This window comes from Melospiza melodia, chromosome 9, assembly GCF_035770615.1.
Source record: "Melospiza melodia melodia isolate bMelMel2 chromosome 9, bMelMel2.pri, whole genome shotgun sequence".
In the NCBI taxonomy this organism is placed as follows: Eukaryota; Metazoa; Chordata; class Aves; order Passeriformes; family Passerellidae; genus Melospiza; species Melospiza melodia.
Window position 1 is genome coordinate 19,723,479 of NC_086202.1, and position 24,275 is coordinate 19,747,753.

General features: G+C 45.9%; 1 protein-coding gene across 1 annotated transcript in view; it reads left to right on the top strand.

The window, feature by feature from the left end:
- The window catches only part of TLL2 (tolloid like 2), an 85,710-nt gene that overhangs the window by 24,451 nt on the left and 36,984 nt on the right, over positions 1 to 24,275 (top strand). Inside the window, exons 2-3 of the mRNA XM_063163675.1 lie at positions 7,036 to 7,146; positions 22,736 to 22,807. Coding sequence (XP_063019745.1) covers positions 7,036 to 7,146; positions 22,736 to 22,807 — 183 coding nt within the window. The remainder of the gene's footprint in view (positions 1 to 7,035; positions 7,147 to 22,735; positions 22,808 to 24,275) is intronic.

Consider the following 24,275-nt stretch of genomic DNA (forward strand, 5'->3'; position numbering starts at 1 on the left):
AGGAGGGGGCTGGACTTGCCTGGTCAGGAAAACCAAGTGAGTTGCTGAGTTGGTTTCACTTGAAAGGGAGTGAAGTCTCCAGGTGAATTTACCTGCTTTGGGGTGGACTTGAGGATGTTTGTCCGTCTGTGTTGGGGCAGAGCTCAAACTGCATGTGTTCATGAGTCCATGACAGCTTCTCGCTAAAGGCTGTTTCCTGCCTACACCAAAATTGTGGCCAAGAGGCACTCTGCAGAGTGTGTACAGCTTTCAGGGAGAAAAATTCAGAGATGCACAGCCAGATCCCTGCCTCATGTCGGCATTGCCATGGAACTGCCACCATCACCTGGAGCAGAAAACAGAGTGTTATGAGGCTCCCACAGCTTAATTTACATCCTGTGGAAGCATGAGGGGCTAAGCCAGGTGCTTGGGTTTGCCCCCATTAGAGGGGAGCCGATCCCAAAGCCGTGAGGTGCTCTGGGCGCTGGCACAGCCGCCCACCCCGGGCGGGCTCGCTGCCGCAGGCGCCGGTGTTTAACCATTTCAGGGCCCATAGAGGGAGCTGCTCTGCCGCTTGTGGCACGGCTTTCCAGCCGCTTGTGGCACGGCTTTCCAGCCGCTTGTGGCACGGCTTTCCAGCCGCTTGTGGCACGGCTTTCCAGCCGCTTGTGGCACGGCTTTCCAGCCGCTTGTGGCACGGCTTTCCAGCCGCTTGTGGCACGGCTTTCCAGCCGCTTGTGGCACGGCTTTCCAGCCGCTTGTGGCACGGCTTTCCAGCCGCTTGTGGCACGGCTTTCCAGCCGCTTGTGGCACGGCTTTCCAGCCGCTTGTGGCACGGCTTTCCAGCTCTGTGTGCTCACACGTGCCCTCCTGCCCTGCTCATTTTACATGGAATGGGTTTGTAGATTAGGATTACTGGATTGTTTGACAATACCATGCTGAAGTGGAAAAAATGAAGACCTTGAGTGAGGAAGTCAGAGCAGCAAAAGAGATGTGAATTTTAAAATGAAAATGCCTTTGTGCTAATGTGATTATGGCAAGCTCTATTCCTTGGTTCTTGGTTAAAATAACATGGTATTCAGTCCAGGGACAGCAAAGCTGGGCATTGTGTAGGCTCACATGTATGTTTGCAGTTTTGAACAAGCTCAAGCCCAAAGTATTTCATTGTTCCTGCATTGTCACCCTCCAGGAAAGGAAATCCATTGAATATGAATCAGGATTTCTGGCAGATCACTTCCCAAGAGAGGGTGCTTTGGGAGCACTACACATGATAATTTAGCAGTTTAGGTTTCTGCAGATATCTGAATAGGGGTTTGGACTCTGATTCCCAGGAGATTTTGATGTTTTTGAAATATTTGTTGCCATTTAGAAGCAGACCATGTTCATAGGCATTCCTACACAAACTGAGAGCAATTTCTGAAACAAAATGGGCTCCCTGGGCAAGGGAACTTCCCAGTGAAGACAGAAGCACCAAGTCCCTGTTGCCAGGAGGCCCCAGTGATGCCAGACACCAGCTCAGACTCCAGACAGCCTTGCTGAGTGGAGCTGGTTACCCCCAGAGCCTCCATGGCAGCTCAGCCCCAAAGCTGGCCAGTGGGGAGAAACAAATTGATCTGGATGAAAACACAGTGGCTGAATGTGGCAGTATTAATGCTTTTTGTTAACTAGCTGCTTGTTTCCCATCTTCCTTTGGTTTGAGTGTTTGATGCTCATGATCTGGCTCTATTTCCAGATTGCTGGTCTGGGATTTTTTCTCTGTCCTCTTTCACTGGTTTCTGCCTTTTGAGACTCTGCTTTTCCCTCTGACCCAGCTGTTACTTTGCCCTGAGGAATGCATTGAGTTTTTTCTCTAAGGTATAAATCTTAGCGTAGCTCAGAATATTGTTCTGCTGGTTCCTGTGCCAGCACGAGGTTCAGCAACAGACCTGTCTGCCTGTGAGAAAAGAAATATGGAGGTGCTGGGAACCTGCTTTGATCTGTTGATTTATTTTCTTATTGTTAGACTGCACAGTGTTAGCCTGAACGAGAGCCTGGCCAGCCCTGAAAATGAAATCTCCCACCACCCAGACCTGTCAGGTTGGGAAGCATTCTGCAAATGCTCAGAAATAACTTGGCATGGTTTTGCCAGTGCCTGAGGAGCTCCTGTTTGCCAGGAGGTGGGATGTGTTACCATGTCCACATATGGCCAGCACCCCTTGCCAGGTGCTCCTGTGGCTCAGGTGGGAGGGACATTGGTTTTCTCTTCTATTATCTGGATGTGGTACAGTCAGCTCTAGAACAAAAGGAGCTAATTGGTGCCCCAGGACCTTCCATAAGGTGCATGATGGACAGCAGAGATATGGTGGGATAGAGATTGTGCCTTAGGAATGCAGGTGTGACTGATCTCATGGATGGGTTCAGAGCACATCCTGGGTTTGCACTGAGGCACCAACAGAGGCTGTGCCTGGCTCATCACTGGGGTGACACAGCTGGGTCTGTGCCAGGCAGGCTCTGTCAGCTGCCTGCCTGTGATGCTCACAGAGCTGGAGATGTCAAGGTTTGTTGTGCAGGCACTTCTTCCCTGTATATTTTGTACTGGCACAAGTCATGAGGTACCTGTGCTTGGGAACCCAGCTATTATCTACACACAGGGGCTGGGAATGCTCATGAAACTGAGTTTGGGTGGTGAGTATTGATAAAACAAATCTGAGGCACCTACTTGGGTTCACATTGCTCTTTGTTTAACCTGCCCATTCCTGCATTACCCTGTGGGACACCTGCTCAAGAAGAGCAGCAAAACTGTGTTAGAACTGTGATAGAAGGAGTGAAAGGAAATCTGTCCGTGTGAGCTGTGCCAGATAGCTGCAAATGCAGAGAAGATCCTTGAGCTGGTGACACAGCTTGGTGTGACCCCAAAGCAAGAGGCCCCTTTGACTAAGACATGGTCTTCAATCTAGGTTCAGATCCCATTCAGCACTTAGAACCTGCCATTTTTTAATAACAGCTTCAGATGGTGAGTCTGTATTTGAGGTGGAGGGGGATGGAGGTGCTTTCCTGGCAGGCAGGGTATGCATGTTTCCAAAGTCTCTCTTTCTGTCGCTCTCTGTCACAGCTGGTTCTGGCCAGTGCTAGAGGGAACATTGCAGTGCTCTTCCACAGTGTGCAGAGGGGCACTGCCCTGCTGATCCCTGCCACCAGGATAAACCTGTACTGGAATAGGGGCTTCCTGGCAAGAGTTTGTGACAGGCAAATGGATTAAAGGTGTGCTCCAACTTGGTGGCTGAAGATCAGTTCAAACACAGACACTGGCTGATGTTTTTCAAGGATGGAGTTATATTTTTCTTCTGGCAGCTCAAGTGGCTGGTGTTCTTTAGAAGCTTGTAGCTAACTGTGGTTGGGGTGAAGGATACCCATCCGCAAGATAAGCCTGGTTTTAATTAATTGCAACAGTACATTTTGGGTTGAGATATATTTTTAGGAACCATATTATTTGTTTTCTGTCTGAATACCATAGGCTTCTTTTGATGATTTATTCTTTTCCTTATGTGCCTTTGAAGGAGAGAAAGAAACCCACAAAGTATGAGATTATTATTAAAAAACCTGGATGAAACACATGTTTCATGGAAAATGAAAGTTTTAAACTGTTGTGAACATTTCTGAATTGAATTCTCATGAGAGACAGCACAATTATTTTTCTCCCCTGAAATAAGATTGTGCTACTCAGAATCAGGGAAAGGAGAAAATGCAAGTGGGAATAGGAGAAGGGTGGTGTTAGGGGGGAAAAAGCAGGGTGGAGGTGAATCACAGGGGAGAGTGATGAACTTTTTAGAAAGAAGACACTGTGCTGTCACATTGCTGGGGATTCCCCAAAATGTTACTGTGGAAAATGAGGACTGTGAAGACATTTATGGTTTTGGGCTCTGGAAAAACTGTTGAGCCTGTCCTGTGCCCAGAGGAAGTGTTCTCCTTCCCAGTGCCACCTGCCTTAGCTCCTGCTGTCATGGCACCCTGTGCTCAGCACACATTCAGATGTCAGCATGTGGACTGTTTTCCTGTGGGAGAAATGTGCTGAGAATGCAGACAGCTTGCCAGGCTGCTTTTTTCATTTTGGTGCTGAATTTGTTTGTTTAGTCATCCTTCCCCTTTGCCCAGGAAAGAACTGCTCTCCGTTGCATGTGCTGGGGGGGTGGTGAGGTTCAGCATTCAGGTGGTTGGTGCAGGTTCCCAGTCCCGTAGAGGAGCAAAGTCTCTCATATTTGGCTTCATCAAGCTCAATAAGAGCTGCTCTGTTCCTGCTATCCAGAGGGATTAATGCATTTTCTAAAAGAAAAGTTGGCATGCTCTTGCACTGTGTGTTAAGAGTTTGCACCTGGGTGTACACTGCAGAGCTCTGCCAAGAGAAACTCTGCTTTCCAAGCTTGTTAGCCTGCTGTTTGGAGATTTATATTTTTGTTTGTTTCTGGGTTTTTTTTTTTTTTAATTGGAAATCCTCCCACATTAAATTAAAATGGAGAACTCAGTAAAAGAATCCAGAGGGGATGGTTGCAGATGCTTCGTTTGCCAGCATTCTCTGAACTTGTGACCCTTTAAAATAAAGTGCTTGGGCTTTCCTGTGGGACAGCTCCCTCTGGGTGCAGGCAGCCTTTCAGGCTTGCAGCCTTTGGGAAGGGGCCTTTGATGGCACAGGAGAAGTTGCAGTGTAGCATTCTCAGCTGGGACTTCCAGCAAGGAAAATTGTTCAGCTGGTTGGGGACTGGGATAAATCATAGTTATCCTGGAGCACGCTGGGACTGCTGAGAGCTGGAAAAAAATGCTGGGGAAATTCTGCTTTTGTAGTGGGCTGTCTTTCAGGATGATGTATTACTTTGTAAGAGAAAGAGATCTCTTTGCTGGAACTGGGAGTAAACTGCTGCCTTTCATTGGGAAGGAAAACATAACAATTCCATTGGTGTAAATCCACACTGCAGGCTTGCCCTGAGAGCTGTGTTCTGGCATGGGCTGCCTTAGCCTGAGAGACAGACTGTGTGGTGCTAGGGAAAGAGCCACTGAGAGCCCAGGGTGGTGGCCATGAGTTGGGACAGTGGGTGTTACAAGAGGGAAGGGAACGCTGGTGGCAGGTGGCCACTACAGCAATGACTCCCCAGACGTGGCTGGGGAGGTGATGGGATGGCATTGGGATCCCATTTGCATCTCTGCCTCTTCACTGCCACATTGCTCTGGGCAAGTCATTTCTGTGGATGGATAAAATGCCTTCTCTTCAAACTGCAGTCACAGGAACCTATGTCACTGCTTTCTTCCACTTCCACCCCAATCAGCTTGGGATGTTTGGCTGTACTGGTAGACTTGTTACCTGGGGGGGATCTGCCGGTGTTTTGCGTTCTCTGTTCTGAGTCATGGCTTGGATTGCCCAGAATTGAGCCTTAGTTCTGTGTTAGTGTAGCAAATGGAGGGTCTACCCTAGTTATTGATGATGTTAGTCTGTTATAGATTTGTCTGGATTAGCTGTGTCCTCTTCTGGACCTGGGTTTTGGTAGCAATTTTGAGGAGACCCAGTCAAAAAGCTGGAACCAGCTTCTCTTAAGGCTGCCACAGCCAGGTAAACAGGGGAGACAGCTTTGTCCCAGGGAAAGGGAGAAGCAGTGGAGTCTCCCTCTGCTCATGCCAGGGCTCTGCTGCTTGTAGCAGGCAGCAGCAAGCAAAGATGTCTTTCCATGCCCACATCCCAGACCAGTGACATTGGCAAACACTATTGTACTGACTGAGGTGCAGAATACAGGAATGAAGTCCTGTATCAGAACCAGTACCATGTTGTGTCAGAGAACTCTGAGTTAACCCTTCTTAATTCAATTGCCATAGATCTGATTGCAAGTTTCTGATATTCAGGCAAAGGTCCGTGTTCCATTTGGTCTTGGCAGTAAAAGTGAGATGATTGGTAAAGCACATTGGTTTTTCAGGTCTAACATGCTCTGATCAGTTATGTTCCTAGTGCAGCAATGGGATGTTTTTCCCCTCAAGTAATGTAAATGTTGACTTAACAAGAGAAGTAAAAAGAAATTTCATCAAATCTGGTCATTGTTGCAGACAGTGCCTTAGTATTGTTCCTCGTCTGTCTGACTGAGTTCTCTTCAACTGCATCATTGATTAATTAACTCTGTTTTTTCTAATTTTTCATCAGCCTATACAGGCTTCTTGTATGAGTTTTAAGAGCTCTGTAATGTTTGTCTCTGAAAGATCTGCTAGGCTTGGTCAACAGCCTCCTTGCCTGTGTTTATTTTGTTCAAATTCTCAAAATGGTACCTATTGGTATTGTGCAGCATCAACTCAGCTAGGATACTCCAGGGGTGTAATTTTTTCCACTCAAATTATTTCTAGTCTGTTTCTCTGAGCTGTGAATGTCAAGTGATCCGTTTGTTTACCTTATTTTCCTGCCTTCTGACTGAAATGCAAAGATTTTTACAGAACTGAAAATTCTGCAAACTTAAATCTAGGGAACTAATCCACAAGGGGACAAATAACTGGTGTTTCTCCAGCTAAGTGGAAAGGGTAGGCTGGCTCTCAGGTTGGACTGGGACCAGTGCAGTGTGTCTGGGTGTGTGAGATCCTGATCCTGTAGCCTTTAGGTATCCACTGCTGGGCTGGAGTGCTTCACTGCTCTTCTCCAGTCTTACACATACTGTTCACCTGGGGATGGTGCAGTGCAGTGTCTCAGTGAGGATCTGAGCTGTGACTTACCTGGCTCCTTCACAGGAAATAGGACAGTGCTGGTGCTTGCCTCCTGCAGGCTTTAATGGGGAGTGAACACCACCTTGTTGGGAGTCACACCTGAGTGAGTGAGTGGCACAAGGGATCCCAGGTAATCATCTCATTTTGGTGCATCTATGCTGGGATTTAATGGAAGTGCTGTCACTTGGCCTCCACTGATGTCCATCCCCTGTTGGTACTTCTAGAACTGCAGCAACCTTTGGCCTTTTTCTGGTCCATGAAGTCATTGCCTTTTATGTGTGATACAAGCCAGCTGGGAACTGTGCCTTCCTTCCAAAATAAAAACTGAACTAATTGCACTTTGTTTCTCTCCAGCTGCCTTTTGGGGAGATATCGCTTTAGATGAAGATGATCTGAAGTTGTTTCAAATAGACAGAACTGCTGACTTAACAAAGCACTCAGATGGCAACACAAGACACACTTCAGGTAAGGGCAGCCCTGGCGTGGGGATGCCTTCTCTCACCTGCTTTTGTCCTTAGGGAAGGAGCGCTTCCATTTCCCTGCTGGTGCTGTTCCCACAGCCAGGGTGGTGTGTGCAGAGCTCAGCTATGGCACCAAGGGTGGGATCCAGCTCTGAGCTTTGTTAAATAAAAATCAAGTCACAGATTGATATAGCCAAATCCTATCTTGTCTGAGGGATATTTTCAGATTTATAGCACTGGTCTCTTTCTATGAGGAAATAGCTTTTTGCTAATTTGGAAGGAGATATGTTTGAAGTTGAGCCACTCAGTTTGTCAGGAGTTCTGACTTGTATTGTGCTCCTTTTTCTTTCCCTATATGATCTTAATAGAATAACACATTTTCTCAGCTGTCTGCCTAGTGAAACTCATTGCAATCGTGCATCCAGACTGCCCTAGAAGTGATATTCTAATCAAAATAGGTTAACAATGGTGTTGATTTTCTGTAAAGCATGTGCTCAGTTTGTCCTCTGTGCAACTCTAATGTGTGCTCGGTCTCATGCCGGACCAAAGGTGTTTCTTGACTCAGGACTCTGACTGGGCTCCAGCTCTAACAGTCTCTGAAACACTGCATCTGATTCAGAGGGCTCCCCACAGTGTTTTTCCCTCTAGTTCACTTTATGCTGCAAGAGGGAAATTGCTGGAAGTCTGAGCTCTGAGATGTACCAGAGGGACTGGAGACAAAGAGGGTCAGAACAAATTTCTGTTTTTCTTTGCTGTTCTGCCTCTAGGCAAGTAGGGTGATAGGGTGGGTAAAGGCAAAAATCACTGAAACTGTATGTTCACCTGACCCCTGTGCAACTCAGCTCATCTGTCATTTGAAAGCACTGGTGGCTGGTTCTCTTTCCTTGTAACTGCCTAGCTGTGGCTTCAGAGCATCTCAGTACCATGTAGGTCTGGTTCTGGGGATGAGTGGTCCACCTTCCTGTTGGGATGAGTGTGAAACATGACACATCCAACACAGGCATATTTATTTGTCAATGTACCTGAAATTCTGGGTAGAGAAGGGCTGTCCAGTTCTTCAGATTATGGCTAGCTCCCTGGAAATGCCATTGTCCTGTATTGCTGTGTCACTTAGCCCATCATGTTTTTGGCTGTCACACATTCTTAGGTGGTAGGTTCTTAGGAGCAGAAGATATATCAGAAAATGAGGACTAGGTGGGACAGGTAGCATTAATCTCTTTCACATCCCTTTGTTGATTCCTGAAGTTAGATGAGGACATTACTGGGAAAGTAAAGTCAGATATGTTTGAATGTATCCGTTTTCTCTGGTAGCTTTTTTAGTTGTCATGTCTAGCACATTTCTTTAACTTGGCACTGGTGCCAGACCTGTGCCATCTGGAAAATGAACTGGGTTTTATAACTCACATCTGTATCATTTAATGCTGCCACGGGTCTCTTACAGCCATGGCTCGTGTGGTGTGTTTGGACCAGTCTCTTTTTGCACTTTTTACTGATGCATCACACAGTGCTTTGCCTTGGGTGAACGGAGACGTAACCTCACTCACTTTCCCTTGTCCTCATCTCTAGCAGGTTTCATTTGTACCCCTGGGAGTGCAGCTGACAAATGGGCCGCCCCTGGGACTGGGATGCTTTCTGCAGGGCACACACAGAGGCATCTCTGTGGTCACCTGCCCTGTGAGGGGCTCTTGGCATGGGCAGGAAGGGTTGATTTTTCTCTTGTGAGGCTTGTTTGACACTCTTGTGAATTGTAAGAGGGTGGCCTACTTCAGCATGGTGGGGGATTGGGCTCCATTCTTCCCTGGGAGAAAATGCTACTCCCTGCTTTATTTCTAGTGGGAAGAATGCAACCTCTGTACAGAAACAGCCTAAGACCCTTTATGAATGGAAGCCCTTGAATGATAACATTTCAGAGTTGCCTAAAGCTGTTAATCGGATTAGTGGTATAGTGGAGGAAGTCCTTGGTACCTATATACAGACACCCAGGCTCTTCCTGCAGGGAGCTGCCCTTCTCACCATGCTGTTCAGCATCCAGGCATTCTTCTGGCCCACTGTTGTTCCCTTGTTCCCAGAAAATGCTGTTCAGCTGGAAGGAGAATGGAAAATTGTGCAGTTTGACACTGCTGGGCTTGTTTGTAGGTGTGCACCCTGATAGGTGGTGTGGAGCATCTGCAGCTGTCAGGCTCTGCCAGAGGATTGAGGTTCCCATGTGCTCAGGAGTGATTGGACGCATGGTCCTCTGGATCCAGCATTGTACTGCTTGGGGGAAAGTTTTGCCTTGGCTGGTAAAGACACAGACTGTCAGACGTTTCAAATTTTCCCCTTCTTCACCCTCTCCCAGTCATTGTCTAGTAAATAGCTAGGTACTTCTCTGGGTCCTTGAGAGAGACGGGAAGGGAATCAGAGAAATCTTTGGATTTTGCCATGGGTCTCTGTCATGGATCTCTGTCCTCAGCTTAATTTCACAGTATGAGTGTGCTTCAGGCATGTTTTCTCCAATAATTTCCTGCTTGCAGAAATGCCATGGTAATTTTTCAGAAACTAAATATTTGTGAGTCTGTTTGAGAATGAAATGCCTTAAAGTTCAGTGTTTCCAAGCATTTTCTCAGCAAATATTGGAGTTGGTGTTTTATTCCTAGCATCTGAAAGCAATGGACCAAATAGCATTGTCTCCTTGGTAAAGTCACAGAGCAGGACCATGGTTCCTTCCCTCTGAGCAATGCTGGCTCAGAGCTCTCTGGCAATCCCCTCAAAAACTGTTCATGTGGATTTTAGGGGTGGCTGTCTCCTTGACACCTTACCTCAGTGCTCCAGCAATGATGGTCATCTTTGGCTTTGTCTGGATTTCTGTGTCCATTACACTCAGATTCTTTTGTGTTAGTGATCACATTGGGAATTGACATTACACAGAGAATTGCATCACTTGTGTTATGTACTTAAAGCCTTCTGGAGTGCAGTTTATGACCTGATAGTCCTTATTCATGTGAGCAGTCTTATTTGCTCCAAAGGAGCTTCCTTCCTAAAAATTTACCAGGAAGAGTACAGGTCAAGCATCTAAAACTGCAGTAGGTTTTCAATAGCATCTTGTGTGCAAGCATCCTGCATTAGATCACATTGTACAAGTGGAGTTTCCTTCAGGCCTGTTGAGGGAAAGGCAGGCATGGTGGTGGTCTGTGGCTGAGTGGAACCCAGTTAATCCAAGCAGCTGTTAAAGTCTGCATGTTGATCTGCAGTGACTTGGGTACAGCTCTGAGCTGTGTGAGGCTGTTTGCATGCAGTGCAGATTAACTGTGAGTGGATGCCAGGAGATGTGCTCTAACAAGAGCTACCAACTAGTTCATTTCTTGTTATGACCCTTCCATGACATCCCTGAAGGTTTTTCCCAAAGTACTGTCCTCCAACCCAATTTTAATTGTGATCATTACATGACTTCTGGGCTCCTTTCCACAGGTCTCTCACCTCAGCTCTGTTTCACCTGAAACCTAGTTTTATTCTAATCAGTGATCTGGTGAAAGAGCTGTTTAAAGTTGAACATTTGACCTTTCTTTGAGTTAAGATTTTTCTAATTTTCTAAGCCAGAATTTTTTTTCCCCCTCATTGGCCGTTCTCCTTTGGACCTAAGTCCTAAACTCTGAGACTTGCTTGTGATTTTTTTGTTTGTTGCTTTATAATATAAGAAATTTTGCAGAGCAAACTATGTCCACCACATCACCTGCTCATCCTGCTATCACCATGTGTAACACCATATAAAATCTGCCTAACAAGGAATTTCTCCTCTTCCTTAAAAATCTTTTCCTGCTAGAAGGCACAAACAATGAGGCATATTGTTAAAATGCAGGTCTTAGCTGCCTCCTTATCTCTGTTTCTGTGGGATCAAGTTTAGATGTTATGTTTACTATGAAAATCAGGTGTTCTCATGCAGTGGTGTTGAAATGGATCCCCTTAGGATTTGGCAGAGAGACAGTAATGGTTCAGAACATAATGAAATGAATCTGTTACCTGGAGATCTGCCAGTGAGTGCTATCTCAGCAAGCCCATGCATCACCAACCCCTAATCACTTTGATGAAAGATTTTTCAAAAAGTTTGCAGTTCTGAAAAGTTTCTTGGTTTTTTTTAAACTCTAGTGAAAATATTTGCTTTTACGATATAATTTAGTTTAGAAGAAATATGACTGAAAACTTTGAGGCTTCATCTGCTGCAGTGGGAAAAAAAGAGAATCTAGAGGCAGGCTGGGAAATTGCACAGTGTCACCTCTCTTTTGGGCCCAAATGAGTCCAGCGGTGCAAGGTGATTACCTGCTGAAGCATTAGGCACAGAGGAAGAAGACCTTATTTCTTGCCATGCCTCTTAGTAGTATATGCCTGTTTTATAACTGGCTTGATTTAAGTTTTTATGGGCATTTTGGGGATTATGAGGACTTTTCTGATACGTTACCCCTTTACCTGACTAGATACTGTTTCTAGTCCTGAAAGGCGTCTCTGTAAATAAGAAGGGCAAGTTTGTCTCTTCAGGGTTTGGCAGCAGCAGATCAGAAGCTGAGGGCATCTGGCTGCCCTCACTGATGCCATGCTGTGCTGGGCTTGCTGCTAAGAAGCTGACTCCACATCCCACTGTGGCCAAGAATGCTTTTCAAGAACAGTCCAAACAAGTTTTCTTTACCTCTCATCCTGAGAGGTTTTGAGGCTCATGGCTTGAAGGCCCTGATGTGCCTTTCACACTGCCACAAATGACTGGCAGAAGAAATTCAGAGATCATCTTTTCTAGCTAGAGTAATGCTTCAGATCACAGTGCAGCTGGGAGAGGGATGTATTTGAGCCCAGGCTCTCTGCTGAAATCAGGGGACACAGAGGCTGCTGTCAGTGACTGGAGGCTCTGACATTAGACCTTGTCCTAAGGGCAGGGACCTGGTTCATTGGCAGCAGCTCTGCTGTTCTTGAGTGTGCTGTGAAAATACACTCAGCTGCTCTGCTGCCTCACCACATCTGCACATGGGCCCACCTGCAACAGGATGCTTTGCTTGTTCTTGTTTTAAGGTGCTCGTCTGTCTCTGGTTGCATTCTTGAGGAAAGGCATTGATTCCTGTGTAAGCTGGATTTACTTGCTGGACAGGTTGCTGGAGTGCAGCTCTCCTGTTGAGAATTGTGCTAGTTAACTTCAGGCTGGAGAGCAAGAATTCTCCAGTGGAATGCTTAAGGTACTGGTGGCAGTACCAGCAGGGTTTCTGCTGTCTCACTTTGTGAGAGCTTCCTCAGTGGAGGGGCTGTGGCCAGTAGCAGTGCTGCACATTGCATCAGAGTCCTTTTGAATGCTACTCATGTGTTTCTAGTGAAATTTAACTTAGCGCAAAATATACTTCTAGAAGACTGCAAAATCCAGGGATTTAGACCGTGACTGAGATTTCAGGGATGATCTGATTTATGGATTTGAAAGCAAAACTGTTAAATTCAGCTGATTTGACACATGCTTGCCACCTCAGCTGGTTTTCCCACTGTAACTCATATTTGGTGTTCTACTGTAATGTCACTCAGTTCAGGGTAGGAGGAGTAGACTTCAGCATTGCTAGATTTCACAGAACCACAGAATCATAGCATTTAGGGCTTCTTGGAGCCCAGCTTTTAATTCATTTAGGCTTGGAGCAAGTCTCTGGGTTGTGCTAACTTAACCTGAGCTGTATTCATCACAATTGGCCAGGAGCAATGCAAGTAAGTGTGTACGTGCTGTAACATAACCCACATCTGTGAACTCTCTGCAGGGGTCTGCTCTTTCCCTGGGAAATCCCTAGTGGGAAATCTTTAGTGAAGGTTGCTTCCTCCTGTGAGTAGAGGAGCATCTTTGTTCCAGCAGACCTGTCTGAGGGCTCTGTCCAGCTGTCTGCATACCTCCTTTCAGTTTTCCCCAACACGTGACATGCACGCTGGGGATGTCTCTTTGCAGTCCAGGCGCATTTTTAACAGGAAGAGGAGCCTCAGGAGTGGAAAAGTAGGTGCCTACACCTGGCCTGATGCTGAGGTTTGGTTAGCTGTGCCAGATGATTTTCCTATGACTAGTCCAAATGTTTACCTCTGTGAGTTGATTCACTCAGGGGTTTTACCAGAGCAGACAGCCATGAAATGCATTTCCCACAGTTCTGTGGTTTGCTAAGGCAAAGCAGGAGCTCCCCTTTGGAGGAGCTGAGTAAGTCCTCTAGGACTGAGAGTGTTCTTGTTCCCTCTGCTTTTCAGAGTTATCCCCTGTCCCAAATCTACCCTTCCATGCAATAAGCCACTGATCTTCTCTTTAAAGAAAAGCAGATACTGTGCTTTTTTTCTCCCAGCCCAGAGTCTTATATTCCTATTGCAACCTTCTCAGACTTGCCTGATTTTCTCTAGCATAGAGATAACTAAGCATAAATCCCATACCATTAGCTGGTAGACCTTCTGATTCCCTCTCTAGTTAAGACTCTTCTGCTAGAAAATGCCTATCTTAGGTTTGATATTTTCACACCAAGTGCTTTTCTTTGTGGGTTTCTGAGTGCCAGCTTGAAGTCTTTTCTGGAAATTATTGAGAGGGATTTTTCTCATCTTAGGGATGCACTTTTTCTAGTCATAGGACTAGAATCTGCCAGTCTGGTGCTTGGTGGTAGGAGAGAAGGTCATCAAGTGAAGATGCCAAAGTGTGGAGGTGTATATGTGCAAAGGGGACAGATCTCCCTGGTAAGGCTGGAGAAGAAGCCCTGAGTCAGGACAGCATGGCAATCAGGATGTTGGCCACATCTGCCTGTTCTCAGGGGCTGTCCAGTGCCTTCCTGTGCAGTGGGTGCTGCTTGAGACCTGCCTGAGTAGCAAGTAACAAGAGGTGCTAGAGTCTTTACTCCACCTGTCCCACCAACAGATAGGCAGGCTCTGATTTTCTTTCAGCTAGGGTCTTTCCAGTATTGCGTGTTGCTTTGAAACCAGGCGGGGCTAGTGGGCTTGCAGTATTCCCTTACACACTCGGCTGTGGTGTTCCAGACTTGTGACAAACAGAGAAATGAAATCTATCTCCTTTTTCCCCTTTGTTTGTGGTAAAGGTTGTGCAGGGCAGGGTAAAGACAGTCCCAAGCAATAGGTGCTGAGCACACCTGAATGGGCAGAGCACAACCTGAATGGCACGGCTCTGTTACTTGCCCCACATTTCCTGTGGACTAAGATGTTCTTTTTCTTCCTGTCTAAGTTCCCAGTGGCAGCTGGTCACATGCTCCACAGAGTTTGTTTTGTAAATGCACTGTTCCCTGAAATCCAGTTTTCTGGATGGTGGCCTTCCACCTGTCAAAATAAGTGGTTTGATTTCTGCTGTGCAGTCAATGTTGAGCCTTACACAGTTTTATTTTAGTGGTTTTATGAGTGCTGCAATATTGCACAAATGAATCCATCCAAGCAATAAAGCTTTCTCCATTGTAACAAAAATCCCCAGCTATTTCAAACACTGCCACTTACTCATTCTTAGTGGAAACTTCAGTTGTGCTTATCTTGTGAGTCACAATTCATATGCTTCTTTCAGAAATCATCCAGGAAGGCAAGTAACTCAGTATCACTCTTGTCAAATGCTTCACTTCAGAAATGAAATAGCATGGATTTTGTTAATGAGCAATTAACATTATTTAAGCACCCAAAAACATCTGCAGAAGCTATCCATTGATGCTATGGCTGAAGCTGCTTCCAAACAGTGTTTCTGTAGTTTCTTCCTGTTGAGTGTGGTGCCACCACCAGCTCTGGGCAGGGCTGCAGCTCTGGGCAAGGCTGCTGCAGTGCTCCTGCACACATGATGCCAAATCCCTGCCGCTCCATGCTTAGCTATGCCAGGTTTTGGCTCCCAGCCCCACTACTTTCCTCATCTCAAAGGTCTCTTGGGCACATCTAAAGCACCTGGAAGTTGGTACTGGTTGGCACAATTAACCCTTTCAGGAGCTGGGATAATCACAGTGTAGAACATTTATAAAATCTGATTTCTGTTTGCAACTGTCGTGCTCTTGATCGCTCTTAATTAAATTTTCTTTTGCTCTCGTCTACAGCTGGTGTATCACATTTGGAGGCTGTTTCTTTTACTGACGCCAGAAGAGTCTGAATGGTCTTTTGTATTTGAGTGGATGTTATTAAATAGTTTTATATTAATTAACTGTGATGAAGGGAGCACATGGGCGAATGTACTTGAGGAGATCAGTTTATCCCTATGGACATTACATTGAAAGTTAAATCCATTACCCTAATTGTAAAATTCGTCAGTGCTTAGCCAATAACTGTGGCATTGGCTAAATCATGCATTTGTGGTTCAGAGCTGGGCAAATGCCTAATTTCCTTGAAAATTTGCTCAAATGAAAAATTGTATTTGCCTCAATTGCATAAACTGCCTCATCATTTCTGAGAGTGTTTTAGGCAAATGAGTCTGGGGGCAGAGCCAGTCCATGAAAGAGTAGAGTCTAATAAGCTCTGAGAGCAGTCATTGCAGGATGATCACTCTGAAAGACTGGCTGGGCTGTCTTGACTCTCAGGCTCTCTACTTTCAAACAGGAATCTGTGTCCACAAAATAAAAGTTGCTTACACTGATCAGAGAAATGTCTGGAAGGTCCAGGGAACAATCAATTGCCAAAATGGCTTGTTGGACACAATAGCAAGCAACAAATAAATTAGAAGTTGTAAACTGCTCGTGGTTGATTCTGAGCAGAAAGGGGTTACATTTGTGGAATAAATGTGTTCACTTTGAGCCACTTGTTCAGGCTTAATTTGGAGACAAGGCTGATGCTTGTAGCTGCAGTGGACAAAACCCCTTTGCTGCAGCCCCCATTTTCAAATGGTGAGGACAAAGTATTAATTCAGCTGTCAAGTGGGGAAAGAAAGCAAATTAGTTTTAGGCTGGAACACTGGACTGTGTTTGCTGTTGTATTTCTGAGGCCAGATGGTAACTTGGACAGCCCCAGGGAATGGGTAACAAGTTTCTCCAGGGCAAAGATCAGAAGCAAAAGGAAATATTCAGATTATGTTGCAGTTCCACTTCCTAGAGAGGGAAAGGGAGTGTGAGATGCATCAGGCTGTGTTAGGGAGGGGATTAGCCACTCCTTTTCTTCGGTTGTTGCTGAATCCTGGAGTCAGTTTGTGGTGGGTGGGTTTGACACCCCACTCCCCCTGCAAAGCACAGCTGGCCCTGGGAGGGACAGGGAAGCTCCCCCAGCACCCATGGGGCAGGGAGGAAAGGGCCTCAGTCCTCAATTCCCCCACAGCTCTTCCAATGACAGCAAGGGATTTGGGCACCTCTTCCACCAGGGAGGCAGGGAGACCTTGTGGAAGGAGATGGTCTGAGGTTACCTAAGAGTGGCTACATTTGGCTTGTGCTCCCAGAGTGTTTTAAGTCCCACTTGTCTGGCTGCAGTAATGGCTCCTGCCTCAGTTTCCCTGGCTTGGCAGTTGGTTTCAGGTGCTGTTTAAATGGGCTGTGGTGAAGCTGGTAGGTAACAAGCAGATGAAGTGTCTCAGCTCTATGTGCTTAGGCTGCTCAGCTGCCTGTTAAACATGGTTCAGGCTCCCAGGGCATAAGAAGGTACCAAAAACTCTCCAAGAAGCTCCAGGACTCTGAGTGTCTGAATGTCTAGGCAGGAGGAAAGGTCTCTTTAGTGGCACAAAACATTCTTCATGGAAAGAGTTTTAATTCCATTCAAACATAATTTAGCTTCCCATGTAAGTGCTTTCATTTTGAGTGAATTTTTATCCTGCATAAACAAGGTGGGGGGAAAACAAGGGGATTAGGAAGGTTGAAGGGAAGGAGTGGCCTGGCTGGGTTGCTGGGAGCAGCAGGCTCTCCCTGGAGCCCCAGCTAGAGCAGGGCAGCACAGGGAATAGTGCATGGCCCTGTCTGGAGCAGCCTGGGCTGCACTGAGGCTGAAGAAAGCAGACTCTGCAGGTCAGAAGGAAAGGAATGTCAGCCAAAGGGGGACTGTGAGGTTGGTACTGCCCACTAGGACAGCAATGGGTGAACCCAAGCCAGCTCTTACAGTTTCCTTATTGCCTGCAAGTTCACTTTCCTTCTTCCTTTTCCTTTCTGTTTCCTTCCAAAAGACAGACAGGGAGGGAAGGTGGGTTTTGTGAATTGAGAGGAATGTAATAGTGAAGCAGACACCTGTTAGGAGTAGATCTTGATCCATCAGATTGACAAGAAATCAAGTGAAAGGGGATGGGGACAGTTGGTACTATGCATTACTCAGTTTATATGCTGGGAGAGGAGAAGTCTTACACCATGTGTGGGGACCTGGCTGCATAACAGAGACACCCACATGGCCAGGATACTCATGTGCCCACTTCAGTATTTCATTTTCACTTGCCTCAGTAAAAGCACTGTGCTTGCAGGGCTCTTTGTCACTGGAAGGAACTAGTGAAATGACACAGGTTGTAGGTATCATTTATCTCTCATTTATCTGTCTTTTTACCTGAGGAAACAGAAGTGATTGTTGCAGCCCACAAGAAAACACCTCTTTCAGTCTTCAGTCCTTCCTTTTACCCAGAGAGTGTTGGTCCCCTTAAGCATTAACTCTCAGTGGAGAGGTTGGGTCAGACTGTCCCCTTTCTTGCAATGCCTTCTTTAAAAACCGGATGCATCACAATATAAAAACAATGTTGCCACTTCCAGAAGAGCAGGCAGTATCCAGGGAAAATACAGGATGTTTGGGAATGCTGCTGCCTGCACTTCTGCTCTGCCTGCCATCCCACTCCAAGTACAGCTGGCCAGCAGAAGATTTTGGTCCATGAAGTGCTTTGCAGCTCATGTCTATGGCAGCCCTGGGTTTGCTTAGCTCACTCACCTTCCTCCTCTCGTGAACTTCCCTGTGAGGCCACTGTCCTCCTTCCCTACACCAGCATTCACAGCTGATGGGGAGATGACACATCTGCCTGTCAAGCCTCTGGACCTTGGGACTCTCCTGAGTTATTGCAGCTAGTCAGCTTACTCTGAATAGGAAAAACAGATTCCTGCAGGGAATTTGGGGCTCAGAATTCTTCCTTTCTTTAATTTCTTTTTCTTTAAGTAAATTGAGGGAGCTTCAGCTATTCCACTGACAGGAAATGCTGAAGGATATATCTCAAATCATTTGCTCAGATCTCCAGGGTACAGGGGTTTATGAAAGGTTTTTGCTATAGACTCTCCACCAGCTCTGGGAAACATCTGTTCTGTATTCTGAATGCATTTTCCCAGCAGAAATTGTTTTAATAAAATCATCACTTTTTCTGTGCTTAGAAAACCCAGTGAAATAAAGTTTTTTCCTATGCTAAACAGTTCTTGACCACTGGTTAATGAAGTTAAAAATTGCATGTTTGCATTGTCTGACTTATCCTGCTTTTCCAGGAGCTTCTCTGATGGTCATAATATGACAGCACTGACCAGAACTGAAACTCTAAAGAATGCCTAGTGTTTAATGTTAACTACACTACTTGGTTTTGTTGGTGCTTCATTCTCTGTTTGAAATCCAGTCTCTAAGCCATGGCATATGAACAGCCCGTATATTGAGTGAGACTATGAAAGCAGGGTGTTCTAACATATAAGATAGGGGAGACAAAGTAATTAATAATTTTTCAAAAGCATTTTTTTATCACTGTGTTGTAGCCCAGCTCTGAAATGGCCTTTTCTCCACAGTAAGATGTATTTGAAAAAGTCTTGATGTGGTTTGATTCACCTGAGAGCAAATAATTATGTGCACAGCCAAGTTACTCTCTGCTAAATCAGAAAAATTGGAAAATCTGTCAAAGTCCTCAGTGCTCACTGTGGGCTCCTTTGTCCTCAGCAGAGGTGATGAGCATATGGGTGGTAGCTGTCTTCAAAGTTCAGCTGTGGAACCCTTTCCCTGTGTGGACAGCAACCAGGAAAGGGAAAAGAAAACTCTGTGAACATTAAAAGATTCTTTATTGGTCTGGAGAGGAAAAAGTATCCTGGCTTGGTCCTGTTCTGACACAGGTTTTGATTTTAATGGCAACTTTTACAATTTGGAAAAAAAGGTGGTGTTGCAAGCTTCATCCCATCCAATTTCCTGTGTAAGAATATTCTGTGTTCTCAACCTGCAGTTTTTCAGACAACTACAATTCCTATTGTCACTTGTTGGGTTTTAGACTAACATTATAGATAGGCATCATTTGAAAATGAAGGTTGACTCAGGGTAGACTGATGTTTCTCCCTTGCTTTCAGGTGGGTAACTCATCTTGCCTCAGAGTAGCATTTTCCAATGCAAGCTAAAAGACAGATGGTGCTAAAATGTTTTGGAAGTCAGCGGCTCCTCAAGCAGCTTTGAGATCTTAAATGGGCCCAATAGGAGGGTGGTAGGTATTTCTGGGCCAATTATATGCATTCTGATTCACCAGCAGGCTGCTTCACTGCTTTGCCTGGCTTTCCTCTTCCTTTTTCAGACAAGAAGCCCTTCATGGTCCATAAACAAGTGGAAGAAGCACAGAAGCTTTAGTTGACCAGAGATCTGGTTGTCCCCTTTTTGGTGATTCAGACTACCTGGGCTTAACCAAAAAAAGCCAAACCAGAACATGCACAGCAATAAATGCCTTCAATCCTAAATTGCATCTTGTAGAAGGCACGTTTTCAGTTCTGATATATTGCTACTTCTCCAAGTCCCACCCTCTTTTACTGGAAGTGAGGGTTCTGAATGGAATCTGTTCCCTGCTCTTCCTTCAGGCTGCACATCTTTGCTGGTGCTAGTGGTGCAAGGGAACTACCAACAGCATAGCTTTGCTGGCATGCTTTGTGCACTCTCTCTTAATATGTTGTCCTTTACTTTGGTTTCAGCAGAACAACTTGGACTTCATTTAACAAAATCGGATTTTCATTTTCCTCTCCTGGGAGAGTGAGAGAAACTGCTTTCTTCACAGCAGTGCCCCAGCCTGCTGCTTTCTGCTTCATTGGACCCTTACTTACCACCTCAGGCTGCTTCTAGCTTCTGAAAACAATTTATACACCTGTTCTTCAGCCATGCTTGCAGACATGGTGTGTTTATCTCAGATTTGTGGTTCATTCAAGCTACTGGACATTTCCTTCAGTTAGCCAAGCTCCCTTGGCAGTGCTGGTCTGTGAGAAACACAAAAACAAGTTGTTGTACAAGTGCACTGTAGGTAGAAGGTGGAATATTCCCCAGCCTGGGTAGAGAATCTCTTCTGTGTCTCTGCCAGGTCATGCACAGAAGTAAGTTGCCTGGTCAGGGACTCCAGCAGTGTTCTGCTGGGGTTGCACCTGTTAAATAGGATGAATTATTAGGAAGAATTGAATTACAAAAATGTGGAGGTTAAGAGGGTTTAGGAGATCTAGTACAGCTCTGTGCATGGAGACATGACCCAACAAATTCTGTATTTTCAACTGATTGTGGGAGAAGCATACAAAACTCAAGCTGAAGAAGGATGGGTGCTGGTCTAGCACAGCGGTGGGTGGAAAGTAGTGAGGATGAAAGTGATCTTGGGGGCTTGTTAACTGCTGGAAATCCATTAAAGTCAATGTCATGTCTTTGTGGGATACCCAGCCTGCTTTTATTGGCTTTCTACAGAGCGCAATGTTAAACTGGAAATCTCCCTTCTCCTCTTCAGTGCTTCCAATGATAATGGGCTTCAGTACAAATCTGGGCATTTCATGCTCTGGAGCAGTAACACTGGAGTATGTTCTGCTTCTGGCTGTGACAGAGTAGTCTGACAGAGAGGTACCACTTCAGGAATGTGTTGAGGGGACGGCAGGACCGACATATTATCTGCAATCTATGTGCAACTGCCTCCAGATACAAGGTGCATTTCTTGGCTTTCTTATTTATTGTTAATGACCAATCACTTCTTCTGGGATCCTACATTAGCCCTCTCTTGGAAAGAATCAGAAGAGGACTAAATGTCTGTCCAGTGACTTTAATTTTTGGGATATCTTTAGGCATCATGGTGATAGGAAATGTCTAAAAACTCAAGTGAATCAGAAAAGGGTCTTCTAAAATGTTCATGTTTGTTTCCAAACACCTTTGTGTGACACAAGGCTGTGGGTGCTTCCTGTCTGTATGAGTGAGATTAGAGTTTGAAAATATCTGGTATATGTGCACCCCCATATCTGGCCTTTGTGCAGCACTCTCCCTTTTCACGGGCTGCTATAAGACAAAATATGCAAAGATGTTGTAGATTTCATTAGTCACGCTAGTTTATTCAAACCTCTTCTTTGCATAAGAAACCAGGGCCTGTGCTGATCTCTGGGAAAGAATGCGCTCAGGGCTCGGAGCAGCCGCGCGCTCCGGCGGCAGAGGTCAGCGGCTCGGGCAGCGCGCAGGGGCCGGCTCCAGGGGTTGGTGCCATCATTTGCAATTCAATCCCATGCAGCTCCCTCTTAGGAGAACAATTCACTAAATACAGAGTTGTTCTTTTTCCCTAATTCACCATATAATTCACCTCCTAAGTTCAATTAAGAAGCAATCTGTTTGTGACTGGAAGCAAGCTGCATTTATTTAGAAATACAGAATTATCCTTTGCCTCAGCAAAGACTGCATGCCTTAATAATTCTGGTGATGAATGGCTAGTTGGGGTTTCCTTTAAATGGAATGAGATACTGTGTGAAGAATAGCATACTTTGCAGGGGTGGGGGTGGGAGAAGTCCTGGGGATGTAAAACTGAGGAGAGGAACTTTTGTTGAGCTTGGGCTTAAGGAAGTGACGAGGACCGGGCATGAAAGAAAACAAAGGGAAATCTTGGGATGGGACATTGAAGCTGGAAAAGAGTGATAGAGTTCAGAGCAATCCATCTTGTTGAATCAGGCTTGTTCCTGTTCACACATCTAATGGCTTTTGTCCAGCCAAGCTCTGTTAAACTATGGCACTTCCTTTGGGAGACAAACCCTGATTTACTGTGTCTCTTGGACTAGGAAGCTCTAACCTATAGCCAGCTGAAAGGCTGGGTATTTTATTTTCTTCTCAATTGTTTTGTAGCTATCTTTCATCATCATTTTCCTGATACTCATATCGGTTATTGTATATAATGTTGGAGATTTGTTACCATCCTCTTAGTCCTTCTCCAACTGCCAGAGATATTCCTTTTCCCCTGTCCTTGCCGTGTTGGACAGGCTGGAGAAGGATTTGCTAGAAGCCAGCTCCAGAGCAAAGGAGAGTTTTCCAGCTGGCAAAGCAGGACTGTTTCAGTGACTGGAAGATGTCCAGCTGTCTTGGAAGTGTCCACACTGCATCCAGCAGCGCTGTATGACCAACAGTGTATTCTTTTCTGCATGTGGTGGTTCACCATGCTCTTCATGCTTTATCTTGCCACCAAGACTACAGAAACTTGCTCTTGCAATACCTCTACAGAGATCAGCTCATTCAGCTCCTGCTCTCATTAAATCTCCATGAAATTACCCTTCCCTAGAAGAGACTTTCTGCTTGTTCAGCATATGGAGAAACTTAGGCATGGTATAGTAATGAGTTGCAAAGTGTCACTGTAAGCTAGGAACAAATCTAGGAAAACTGGGAAAGCAGACAGTTTCTGTGGCCAGCAGACCCCCAGCTGGCATTACTGATAGCTGCTGTCCTTTCCACATCAGAGCTCTGCCAGCCAGCTCACCAGAGATGAGTCTCTGCTCTTTTTTCTTTTGCAGGAGGCCTGGGAGAAGAGGTGTCGAGTGAAAATGCCACTTCAACTGACCACAGTGACAAAGCAGTTAAAAAGGGTAATGTGGTACCCCACCCAGACCTTTGGGTATCTTTTACTTACTTTTTTTACCCTCTGTAAAAAGATATTTTGTACTGTTTTGTACATGTGTGTGCCTCCATGCCTGGGAGATCAGCCCTGCCCATGCATTCTTTGCTGTTGGTGAACTCTCTGAAGGGGTGGGTTTGCCTTGTATAATGTGATGGGTTGACCCCAGCCAGAAGCCAAGCCAAGTCACTATTCCCCGTCCTCTAGCAGGAGAGGTGAGAAAGCAAGAGTGAGAAAACCCATTGGTTGAGATAAAGATAATTTAATAAGTGAATGAAAGGGGAAAAATAACCAAAGTGATATAGAGGCAACAGCTCACTCTTACCCACAAGCAGGCCCTGCTAGAAGAATGCGTCAGGCCTCTCCAGGGAGGAGAATTTAATAAATTTCAGTTGTTAAAGGCAGAAAAGTACCTACTAAGGAGCAGTCAAGAGCTGTTGGTGAGGAGAACTTGCCCAAGAGTGTGTGTTGCTGGCAAGGAATGGAAGCGTTGACGCACAGAAGTGAGGACCCAGAGTCCCCTGTGCAGAGCTGCTGCTGCACCAGACACAGGAGAGCCTAGGGCAGACACCTCCTCACTTGGGGTTGCTGTCAGGAGCTGCCCATGTGCAAATCCACAGAGATTTTGAGCAGGCACGGGAGCAGTTTGTGGATAGAAGACAAGACTACTTCTATCCTGAGACCCTATCACTTCTTCTAGCTGTGGCCATTTCAATGCCAATGTTTGTGCTGGTGCCTGGTACCAGCAGTACCAGGTGTAGGCAGGAGGGTGGTTCTTCCTTTTTTGGGAGAACCCCCAACCTCAGAGCATCTGCCTTCCAGGATCCAGCAGCTGGCCTGGGGATGGGGCAGCTTCTGAAATGGCAGGAAGGTGCTTAGGAGTAAGAGGAACAAAAGGCAAATTCCCGTTTTTGTCCTGCAGCTCAGAGCAAGGTCTTCAGCAGGAAGGGCTTGACCTGGTGAAGCAGGAGGGAGGGTTTAAAGTTCATTCTTTTCATTCCCTTACACTGCCTGGATTTCCTTCCCATTGTATCGATCCCCTCAGCCTTGACAGTAGTGGTTTGCTTACTGGTGCTTCAGCTGGAGGGATGAATAGGGGAAGAGGCTCTCAGCAGCCCCCCTGGTCACTAGAGGAAGGTCTTAGCAGGACCTCTGCTTTTTCATAACCCAGCAGCCCATGTCGCTGACTTGGAAAGCAAAGCTGTGGCCAGTCTTGCTGATTTACATACAAATTGCCATCCTTGGGCTGCACGGCAGTGTGCTGTGAGCCACTGTCAGTGGTGCTGCTCCACAGAGTGACAAAGATGTTCACCTTGGAGTGACCCTTGAGGCCAGCACTCGCTGAAGGCATAGCAACCCCTGTACTCTGTTATTCCTTTGCCCTAGTCCAGCTGATGAGTTGGCTGAGCAGCACAGGGAGCTTATCTAAGCAGTGGTGT